This window comes from Lissotriton helveticus, chromosome 3_1 (assembly GCF_964261635.1).
Source record: "Lissotriton helveticus chromosome 3_1, aLisHel1.1, whole genome shotgun sequence".
Classification (NCBI taxonomy): domain Eukaryota; kingdom Metazoa; phylum Chordata; class Amphibia; order Caudata; family Salamandridae; genus Lissotriton; species Lissotriton helveticus.
Window position 1 is genome coordinate 330,496,196 of NC_136061.1, and position 12,167 is coordinate 330,508,362.

The window sequence follows — 12,167 nt, forward strand, 5'->3', positions numbered from 1 at the left end:
TAAATAATTAAGGGCGTGGCATGAAAACGTAAATTCGTGCTTAATCTGGCAATGCTTACAAAGCTCTTAAAAGCAGAGTGAGTAATTTAAATGACAGATTTTAGTTTAAAGCAAATAAATGCAATATGTATATAGATATTGAAATGTATTGTATTGTAATGTAATTGCATTTATATAGCGCTTACTACCCCTGACGAGGCGTCAAATCGCTTTTTCGGCAAGCAGCACGCTACTCTGGAACCCATAGAGGATTAGTGTTGAATTAGTATAGTGAAACATGCAAGTACATTTTAACCGCATGCGTGCGGACGTTTTCCCCGCGGTATGCGGCATTTTTCAATTACCGCGTTGCATGACGAGCTCAGCTCGTCATCAGCACACGGTAGGTAACGCTGATGACGAGCTGAGCTCGTCATCAGCATGGAAGGGGTTAAGTGGTGGATAGGTTATTCAGTTATTTGGATTTGGAATGATAGCAGAAGGATAGAGGAGGAAAAAAGTTTGTAATTATATAGCGCTTGTTACGCCTGATGGGGTGTTGACGCACGCTATTCAGGAAGCCCATAAAAGATTAGTGGTGAATTAATATGGTGAAATATGAAGTAATTTCAGTGGTGGATATTAGTCAGTTATTTGGAGTGAAAAGGATAGCGGAGGGATAAAAGAGGAAGAAAGGTTTGCATTCATATAGCATATGTTACCCCTGATGGGTGTTGAAGCGCTTTTCTGGCGAGTAGCACGCCACTCCGGAACCCATAAAGGATTAGTGGTGAATTACTATAGTTGACTATGGAATTTGAGAAGTGAACATGTTAGTCCAATAATTTTGATTGAAGAGGATAGTTGAGGGATAAAAGAGTGAAAGATTTATTTATTTATTTTTTTGTTAGTTTTTAGCATTAGGAGGAGGCTTTTGGATGAGTAAAAAGGAGTTTTGGAGGGGAGGAGTCATAGGGAAGAGTTTAGAAAGGTTTGTTTTAGGGGATTGGTATAGTAAAAGAGGTGTCAGATGATGCACAGCATTTCTGGCCCTGGCCAGTCTCGAACAGGCTCAAACAGGCAACTGCCCTTGTCCTCTCCGCCATTAGCCTCAACCCTGGGGCTGAGACGCCCTAACCCTGGCCTTTTATAGCCCTAGTATTCAGGTGACCCCTTCAGCCAATGGGAACCCTAGCCCTAACACTATCCAATCACAACACTAGCCCTAAAATCTAGAACCAATAGGAGACCAGGACATTACAGCCTGAAGGTACTTGTAGTCATTCCTGGAGGGCAGCTCCACCAATTTGTGAGCAGCGTGCACAGAGTGTCACGCTTGGATTGTTGAGAAAGCTAGTCAGTGATGGATGGTCACACTACAGATTACTACTTTCAAGTCCTTGCACAATAGCTGATGTTAGTTGTAAACAGCACACACTGGGACCTGTTATTGTGCATATGTGTTCCGTATTTCTAGTTGTGGTTCTTCCTGCATTGGGATACATCTGGGCTAAAAGTGCAACATTTCTTTAAAGCAAATAAAGAGCAAAAACAGATACAGAAGTAGGACTACACGTAGACAATGATTTGCATCTTTTATATATGCTTAACTATAATCAGGACTTTAAATTGGATGATAAAATTAGCTGCAGGAAGGGGCGGGGTTCTCTGTATGCGGTGTGGCCTAAGTAATTAAGGGCGTGGCTTGAAAACGTAAATTCGTGCTTAATCTGGCCATGCCTACAAAGCTCTTAAAAGCAGAGTGAGTAATTTAAATGACAGATTTTAGCTCAAAAGCAAATAAATGCAATATGTATATAGATATTGAAATGTACCACATATGGTTTCCTGCTGGAGAGCGAGCCACAGTGACAATTTGTGTGAGTTTCGAAACTGGCGCAGAAGTACTCATGTAACAGGCATCAGGTTCAAAATATAACAAGGAAGCGAAAGAAAAACTAAAGCGTCTGCACACTCACTTTGGCCACACTAGATAACAAGCGTGTGGGCACCATTAAAGAATGCTGGCCTTTTAAACACAACATGTACATGTAGACATGTGCGTCGGTCCCAGGGAATCCCTCTGCACCACAAGGGCAGACGGATGTGGATACCTGCTTTGGCCCTGGGGGCACCGAGGAATGACAAAAAACACAGGAGCCTGCAAGGTCGTCATTGCTTGAGCCTGGGGGTAAGGTGGAGTGCGTGCTCGATCGGAGCGTGAAACTGACTCGGGCACACCCGGTCTGAGCAGAGGCTGAGGCCGTAGGTAATGGGGAGCACTGCAGAGGCAAAACAAGTAGTTTCATGGACATGAGGCCTTTTGTAGCCGGGGAACAGGAGGTGCCAAAATAGTCCCCTAAAGAACAGATAAACAACCAAGGCGTAAGGATACCGATGTTAGTAACTGCTCTGTGGGAGGAAACAAAGACAAACAAGCACTTGCAATGCAATAGGTCTCCAATTTACGCGAGACCAATTGCATTTCAAATGGTTGGCAACTTGGCATTACGGACAACGGGAGGGAGGGCGGAGGGGGGGAGAAGGCATGGACATTGGTAGGGAGGGAGAAAGGGCGGTGGGAGAAAGTACGGACAACAGGAGTGCGGGTGGGGAGAGGGAGGAGAGGAGAAGGCACAGACAATGGGAGGGAAGGTGGAAGAGGGAAGATGGCATGACAACGGTAGGGGGGTAGAAGGCACCAAAACACACAGTTACTTGGTACGTCTCCTGTGGCAGGCTCTGGCTCCAAAAGCAAATAGCACACGCTCCGTGTAATAACCAAGTAAAGGGGCCAGTAGCCATGGGAGGATACAAATGACTACATGGCTGTACTAAGGAGGGACTAACAAGCCTCATAATGAGTCAGAAGACAACATTTACAGAGGACAAACACACAAGCCAATGAAAAATAAGGGCGGGGGATTGGGCGAAGCTTCTCTACGTAGTGAACTACAACAGCGCGTAGTGAACTACAACAGCGCTTCGCAGAGCAGCACTTGCATGCTGGCTCATGCACGACCTAAAAAAAGAGGGACAAGAGGAAGGACTGACCGCTAGCAGCAAGTATTTTTGAAGGACACTGAAACAAACAAATGCAAGCAGTGGGCGGGCTGTAAGCCCACACAAAAAAATACACACACACACATATATATATATATATATATATATATATATACACACATATACATATATATATATCGACCTACAAAGGTATCAAGCTACTCAAGAGAACAAGAACCACTGCCAAAGAAAAGGAGTACTAGTCCATGTCCAAAAGCCGCAATGTGAAGGGGAGTCTAAAAATAAGAGTCATTCCTTCTTTGTTTTACTTTTTCTGAGTGTCAGTTGCACTCCTTATTGTGCTAAATTATATTTTTTGTCGTCAGAACTGAAAGCTGCATGAGAGTATACATTCGGATGCCACAGCAGAATAGGCCTAATGAATGATAGTTTATATTTCACATATGTGGGTTACAGAAAGCCTTCTAATACTCGAATGAGATTGCATGTGTATTTTTTACTGCTGCGTCTTACTGTACCTTGGTTTATTTTCCAAAACACAACACCATGCATCTGTCCTGAAATCCCAATGCTCGTCACCCGCTGAAGCAGCTCTCCAGATAAAGCAGTCAAGCACTCGGTCAAAGCTGCCACAATCTTCTGGACATCCTGCTCATTCCCCTGCAAAAGATAAGTGTTCTCTTTGGTAAACAACAATTTCATTGAACTAACTACTGTCAAAATACAATCATTATATAATTACATCAAGTGCAACACAATGCCAAGAATGGAATGAAAAAGAATAACTTTTAGAAGTTTATTTCAAAGTATTTGCAAGTCAGAAAAGTAGCTACGGATAGCATGCCACACAAGTAGGACAGGGTGATACAGAATTCGAAAACGATTTACAGTGACAGTACCCTAGATGGGGTCACTGGAATAGCAGATCATTAAATCGTTCCATATTTCTTCATACAAATCATCTTGACAGTTGATAGTCATACATGGATAACAAAATCACTACTCGGTTTCTTAAAAGTTAATTTCTTGTGTCAAAGCCTGGCGCAACCTCCAGAACTATGCCTAAAGCGAAAATCATCAAGATCATTCTAGGTGATTGTTCAATTGCCAGTCCTGACTAACACCCAACTTTAAAAAAGTCGACAGTACGTGTCTAGATGGCCATATTAAGACATTTTCGGGGCACAGAATAATCTGTAATTTCTGTTGGATAAACTGGATGTAGATTAAGATATCATTTTTCCATAAATAAACTTACAAATTTATTGAACCATGAAATCTTGAAGGCAGAAGAAAGAACTGTTGAAGCCCAGTGTACGGTTGCACTTGATGCTTAAAACCTCCCAAGACATGGAACTATATTTAACTATATTTAACTTTGCCAATACCAGCATACAAGCGTTTTTTACTTATCAGGTTCAGAATGAATCTCTTTCATATTTTATTAGCAGTACCAAGGGGAAGCCACAAAGGGAAAGTGTTAGCATCCTGTGGCTGCGACAATAAGTCTCCTTAGGACTTGCTTCACTTCATGTTCCTCTGTAAATATTATGATATGCCCAGCACCCTTTACTTTACTTAAAACCTATTTAAAAAAAGTTAAATTGTGTGCAAGCACGTCCAGCCCTTTTTTATTTGCAATTGTTAAAACTTGACTGTATCCCCTTTGTGGCCGGTTTTCTAAAATGTGCAATGAAATATAGAAAATGTTTAGATTTTTAATTGGATATAGTGTTTTTATGTTTTTTATTTATCTAATTTTAAATTGGACTTTACCGATGCCCCCCTCCACCATGTCTACGTTGAAATCAAATTATCATTCTTGTCTTGACGAAGGGCAATGTATATTATGTGTTTGTATTGTATCCCGGAATGTGTAACTTTTATGGTTTCTTAAAATGTAAACCGAATAAAGTACTTTTGAAATTTGAATGCAGTAAATCAAATTTAAGTTTATCATTTTTTCTTCACCTTATTCGTAAACTCGTCCTCTCCCACTTGACACATTCCTCGAAAAAAGCTAAACGTTACAAGTAGCCAAATAAATGTTACTATACAACACAACTTCCACAAGTTTTGCATTTCCACGTTAACACTTCAGTTTTAAGCTCCAGAAATGTATGCAATTGAGCAGAACAAAATGAATCTCTTACCGTAAGCCTATACTTAATCGAAGAAATCCAAAAGAACCCATTAATTCTTCCGACCAAATACTTACCCTTGCCACATTTATGGGCCTGAGAAGTAAGCACCGTTCCTTCAGCTAGAAAATCAGTATGGTTGCAGTTCTTGCTCTTATAGAGGGGTTGAAGGTGATTTTATAGAAGACCAATTTCATGGGATACCATTACTGAAAAGCCATTTTATCTAAACTGCTTAATGGAAATTTTCAGAATGAATGGCATTTACCTTTTTCTCTGTATTAGAGATAAGGAAGGCGTTGGAAGCCTGCACCCCAGGTAAGGCGCCTGGGCCAGATGGAGTTCCAATTGACCTCTTTCAGCAGAATTATAATATGTGGGTGCCTTTACTTACAAACATTTTTAATAGCATCCAGATAGTAGGCCCACCTCTCTCTTGGAACAAGAGTAATTGTGCTCATTTTTAAAAAAGGTGACAGGGGATCCCCAAAGAACTATCGTCCCATATCCCTCCTTGACACTACTGCCAAACGTATGGGCTGGGTACTCTTGGCCAGATTGGAGGACTGGGCCGAATCGCATAATGTTTTTATGAAGGTGCAATACGGGTTTCGTAGAGGAATGGGGTCGGTTGATCAGTGTTTAAACCTCTCCCTAACTATAGGGAAATACACGAAGGCAAAAGCTGGAAAACTGTACATGGCCTTCATGGACCTAACCTCGGCCTTTGACTGTGTGTCACACCCGAGGTTGTGGTCCATGATGGAGGGCATGGGTATCGATCTACCAATAATTAGTTTCATACGCCAGTTGTACGCCAATGCCACTGCCTGTGTAAGGTATGGCAGGAAGGGGGAGTGCACTCGCCTCTTTAAAGTCGAAAAGGGAGTAAGACAGAGTTGTGTTCTTGCCCCGTACCTTTTTTCAATCTATACGAACGGGGTAGAGTCCGCCCTGTCTGCTCTACCGGTGGATGTGCCTAAATTTGATCAGATCCCTCTTCCGATTCTGGCGTACGCTGACGACGCGGTATTGATGGCCAGATCGGGCTTAGCCCTACAAACGCTAATCACAGCCTACTCCCCCTTTATGGCCTCCCTTGACCTAAAGGTTAATGAATCGAAATCATTTATAATTGTGTCTGGAGCCGCAAGAGGTGAGAAACATCCCCATTTCCAGTTGGCAGGCAAGAAAATCGAGACAGTCGACTCCTTTGCATACCTTGGAGTGATTTTTGATAAAGACCACTCCAAGTTGGGAGGCAGCCCACTTGATGCAATGAAGAATATATATTCAGCTAAAACAAAGTCCGCTGCACTATATGGGGCAGGAGTGTGGGGTATGGCTAACGTTGCACCGCTACAACAAATAGAAGACTACTTTTTTAAAAACCGTGTGTCCTTACCGCAATCAGCCCCAAATCATATTTTACACTGCGAATTGGGGCTTCCTTATTTGAGCGACAATATAAGACTGGCTCCAGTCTTGTTGTGGCTATCAGTATGGCGGAGGTCTACAGTGGATTTGACACAAACTATTATCAATGACTGTTGTAAATTAGATTATTATAAAAGAATTGGATGGTTAAATTACAAAGAGGTCCATCTGAAAGCATTAAGGATGGGAGAATTATTTTGGGACCCTGAGTCCTGCAAAAAGGTTTCAAAGGAAAGAATAACATTTATTCATTAAGAGATCAAAGTATGCCCAAAGAGAAAAGGAACGTATTCACAGGGGAATACCAGGAAGGGTTCCCTAAGCAAGCGCCGGGAAACCCACTGCGGGTAGCTGTGCGCTATATAAGCTCAACTACATCTACATCTACATTCCTCCATTCTTTATGATGTGGTACCACCAAGATCGGGGGAAGGTTTTCAGTATTTATCACCCATAAATAATGCGCAACACAGATTTATCCTTTTGCGTTTACGCATGAACATGATCCCGCTACTCCTGGGATACCCCCAAAATAAATATAAATTAGCAGACCTCTTACCCTGTCCCTGTAACAACTACGCAGTACAGTCAGATCTACACATTGTATTATTTTGCCAGACCTACACAGAGGAAAGGAAAAAATGCATACTCCCAATCCTGAGGTACAACAATTTTAGGCAGTGCCGGGTGGCTATGTACTTTTTAAAAACTCTACCGGATCCATTTGTATGCTGTTCTGTTGCTTCATTTTTGTGGGCTTGTCTTAGGAAGAGGAAAAAGGTGGGATGACATTTTAGTAGCAACAACTAATTCATTAATTTTAAATTCTGAACTGCTTTTTTCACAAACGTTTATATGAATTTACCCGGATCACTGCAACTGTTTAATTCTTATTTTAAATGTGTATATATGTGTATATATTGTATTGGAATTTTTAGACTTGTGCTTATATGATCCGTCTTAAAAAGATCGAATAAAGCTGTGTGACTGACTGACTTACCTTTTTGTCAAAACTAATTCATAGAATGTTGTTTTGGTTGAAATAGGCATTTGAACATTTCTTTTTTAAATGTAAATGCAATGGTTGCAGGTCTTTCTTTCAGAAACAGTTTTGTTGGAGATATTTATTTCAGTGGTTTACTTCAGGGAACATTATTTCCTATTTATATCTTTTACATTGTCAATCACCTTGGATCTTTTGAATTTGCTGACTCATGACCATTCGAAAACACCACCCATCGCTTACGCCACACAGCCCCTAACCCAATAAATCTCTGCCCCTTAAAAATCCTGACCACATCTAAACTACACTCATCCCTGAAGCCTAAAACATCTTTCTACGCCAAAACGCCACCATCCCTGAACCATAAAATCACTCAGTACACCACTCCTCAGCGAACCCTAAAACGTATCACAGTGCCTTCACTACACCCATATCGGAATCCTAAAAACCTCTTTGTATGCCTACACTCCAATTAGTCCTAACATCTAAAAACAACTCATCACCCTGAACATTATCCATCCTTGAACCCAAAAAAAAACCCTGGTAACCAAAATTCCACCCAAGTTTAAAGTAATTTTGGATTTTTCCTTACAATCATTTTTCCTTTAAAATATTTCCCTTAGTTTTCGTTTTTTTGTATTTCTTCAAATTTGTCTTTCCTGGGTTTTGCATCTTTTATTTTCCTCCAATGTAGTTTCTCATTTCTAATTTCCCATTAATTCACACACATCACTTTTATCAGAAGTTCCTGTCTGTATTATGCTATGCTAACAATCCCTGTAGAGTGGACATAAAATAAACAGAAATTTTGTGTGTTTTTATACTGGGCGTTAGGTCTAGCATTTCCCAACATAATGGAAAAAGAGGCTCCAGTACAGCACAACAGAGAAAGCAACTTCTGTACTGCAATATACCGAAGAGATGTTTATCCCCTTGCACGGAGTGAGCTTAATTCATCCCTAAGGCAAAAGGTCAGGGGATAATGAAGCAGGTCGCTTCTGAATGGTAGGAAGCTGGCAGTTTCCAAGATTCACAAAGGTGTTCCTTTACACCTATATTTTTTCTGCACTGCTGGATTCAACAAGACAGTTACATCAAACACATATTAAGGGCATTGTAATCCCTACAGCAGTGCCTGAGCAGGTACCGCCCCTATTGTAGGGATTACTGTCCGTCCGCTGCACCGACAGGAAAAGCAGCGGTCGGTCCCTCTGCCCACTGCCTCTGACCACCAGATCAGAATCCAGCGGTCCACCACCAACGTAGCGGGACCACCGACATCACAATAAGCCCCTAAAAGTCTGAATGGCAAAATAAGGGAACTGTATTTAAAATACGCTTGGAGGGCTCTTCATACTGAAAAGAGGGATTACACCTTTTAATCATATGGGCATGCGTCTTACTCAAGCATAGATTACATTTTCTCATCTGTAAGTGGTGGATAATGAAATGATTTCCCCACCAGACCATGTATACATAGAGGTGACATGAATAGTGCACAGTAACACAACCCAAAGGGACATGCAGGTTAAACATAGGGCTGTTTGATGACTGCCCTGCAGCTCTTGGGGAAGCATTTGAGGCAAAAAATAAGGGGAGCAGCAGTAGCCTTATCTGAGAGACGAAAGAGACAGGTGCTCACAGAAAGTAAACTTTTAGAGAAAACGACTTTAGGGAAACTGGACAATCACACTGTCCCCTAATCGTAAGCAATTAAAGTAGGAATGGTACTGGGCTAGCTATCTGTAGTTACAAACAGAGCAAAAATGGCATTAATGAAATTAAAACAAGAGGGGATACAAAACAGGCCCTATTTGGCATGCCATCTTCAGATCAAGAGGACAAAAACTCACATTAGGTAGTTAAGGGATCGTGATGGGGGGGGGGGCTCTTAGGGAAAGAGATAAGCAAGGCCTCATTAGGACTTTTTTTTAATCACAACATTTTGACAGGCAGAAGGATTCAAAGGACTGGGAGGCATTTGTCCAGTCCTCTGGTATCCCATCTATACCTGAGAAGTTTATACATTATTCTACCTGCAAATAGGTGGAGAAATGGAAACACTGTTTAATTTATTTTCAAAGGCCAAAGGGATGGCATGCTTCAACATACTTAAATGCCATCAGGGAGCACACCTGCAAGTGGTGGTAGAATGGGTTGGTAGAAAACCAAATAAAAAGTGGCTATTGATGGACCATCAAATTATGGGCAGATTCCCTTGGGGTCTTGTGAGGCTTGATGAACAGCATAGACTACACAATACCTATTTAGCTTGGCTATACCAGTGAAAACTGTCTTAGAAGTATGGGATGGGTGGCTAGTATAGCAGCGAAATATATGCTTTGCATGTTCCAGGCAGCAAAAGATAAGGGATGCCTGCCAGAGAGTCAGCGTACAGCCCTAATAGTAACTATTCCTATACAGGGGAAACCCCCGGGGCAATGTGGCTCTCATAGGTCCATATCCCTACTCAACCTGGAGGTTAAGGTTTGGTGAAAGTTCAGGCATCGCGGCTGTCCACAGTGATAACCTCAGTGGTGCATCCAGACCAGTCAGGCTTTATACCACAGAGAAGCACTAGATTAAATCTAAGGCACCTATATGGGGTTCTACATATGATCCAAGACAGACGAGGGGAAGAGGCCATCTTGATCTCGCTAGATGCCCAAATGGCATTCGACAGCATTGAACGGCCGTACCTCTTTGCTGTACTCGAGAAATTAGGATTTGGGTAAGGATTTATCAGTTGGGTCAGGTTATTGTTAAGAAAACCGTAGGCGAGAGTAAGGGTAAACGAGATAGGGTCTAGAGCATTTACACAGGGAAAGGACAAGACAGGGGTGCCCCCTATCCCGATGCTTTTTGCGCTGGCACTGGATCGCTGGCAGCATGGGTAAGGGCGGATCACATGATGAGAGGCATTGGAGGCCTTGCGAATGGGAAGAACGAATCTCACTGTATGAGGATTATATCCTCCTATTTGCCACCAGACCATACAGCACAGTAGCCAGGCTGCTCCACATTCTTTAGCTTTTTTGCAGTTTCTGTGGCTACGAGATCAACTGGGATAGGCCCCTATTACTCCCTTTGTCCAGAGATACTCCACAGTGATTGGACAGAGACACGCCCCTGCTAGTGCGGATGAGCTTCAAGTATCTGGGCATACAGATAAATCTTTTTCCATTTGTGGTAAATAAATAAATAATACCCTATTTTTGAATGCATAAATGAATAACAGATAGCTCAATAAATAAGAGTCAAGATTCGAGGTAGCAGGAGTTTTGCAGGTTTATTACAGCATAAAGGACAGGAACAGGACCACCTGCACAGGAATAGGATGGCAGCGCTGCCGGGGGGCAGAATCGGGACAAGGAGGTGAACCTTTAATAACAGTGCACGATCATATATACATAACGCAAACACATAGCATTACATTGCAATAGGCGTAGCAGTGGGTGGAGCAATAGGCGTGATGCGTAGCAGTCGCGAAAGATAAGGGTGAAAAGAGGTGTAACAGGGCGTATACATAAACATGTGATGCAAACGTAACAGAATATGTCATGAATGGGGCGGAAACCATGGAGGGGGCTACCTGAGGAGCCGGGACCTCTAACCTGATGGTGCGCGCAAACTAGCAATGATGTGTTACTAGGAGAAGCTGGGGGCTTCGAACTCTGTGCTAGGAGCAGAGACTGAAGTCTGGAGAGTCAGGGCGACATGTACCTAAACAGTATCTAGTATCTGATGTTTAGAGAACATGTTGATATAAACTAGAAGTCAGGAGGGGAAAGGCTAACTTGATTCTAAGACTGGACCATGCATTATTCTACATGTAGTGCGTGATGAAGAATATTAAATGACCATTAAATGCAGTATTTCTCTAACGTGGAGACGTGAAGGCTAGACAATGACGGAAACTATCGATGCGATTCAGTAGCTTTAGGAATGCAGAGAAGGAGGACTGAACTGATAACTGGAATCATAACATATTCTTGGCAGACTCAGAGGCAGAGCCAGGGTGAGCCGGGCACTGCGAGGCAGGAAGCAAGTGAAGGGTCGAGGATACAGGTGGGGGCTGTATCGCTCCTCAGCGAGGCTTCAGGAGACAGGAGCTGAATCTGGTGTCCAGGCCCTTTTGAGGCCTAGAAACGGGGACTTTACAATGGAATAACGTGCACACTGAGAAACGTGGCAACGTAACTTTACATAGGCCTGATATTCGTAGTATTCACGAGAACTGGAAACTGGCATACTAGAGGTGGACACAACTGTAATTGCGTCATTAATCGAACATAGGGAATGCATATGCATATTTAATCATGCACACATAACATATGATGGATGACACGTAGGGACACAGAACATGGCAAAATTTACTTTTCCACATTCCCTCCTTGTCACTACGTTTCCATCAGGAAACATCAATATTCATGATACCATCTATCATTTCATACAGTATTATTTGCTCGTCTCGAATTATCCTGGAACGGGATTTAGAACGGGGCTTGGGACTAGGAATACAAGAGGTAGCACAGATGCCGCAAATCGCAGGGCCACATTGTATACAGAGGCAGCAGCTGAAT

The 12,167-nt window shown here is 42.3% G+C and overlaps 1 protein-coding gene across 3 annotated transcripts in view; it reads right to left on the bottom strand.

The window, feature by feature from the left end:
- Window positions 1-12,167, bottom strand: part of SHPK (sedoheptulokinase) — a 176,830-nt gene that overhangs the window by 102,220 nt on the left and 62,443 nt on the right. For all 3 annotated transcript variants that reach the window (XR_013608617.1, XR_013608618.1, XM_078679942.1), the window contains exon 2: window positions 3,522-3,663. Coding sequence is in view for 1 of the 3 variants with exons in the window: in XM_078679942.1 (XP_078536068.1) it covers window positions 3,522-3,663 (142 nt within the window). In the remaining 2 variants the exon portion in view is untranslated. The remainder of the gene's footprint in view (window positions 1-3,521; window positions 3,664-12,167) is intronic.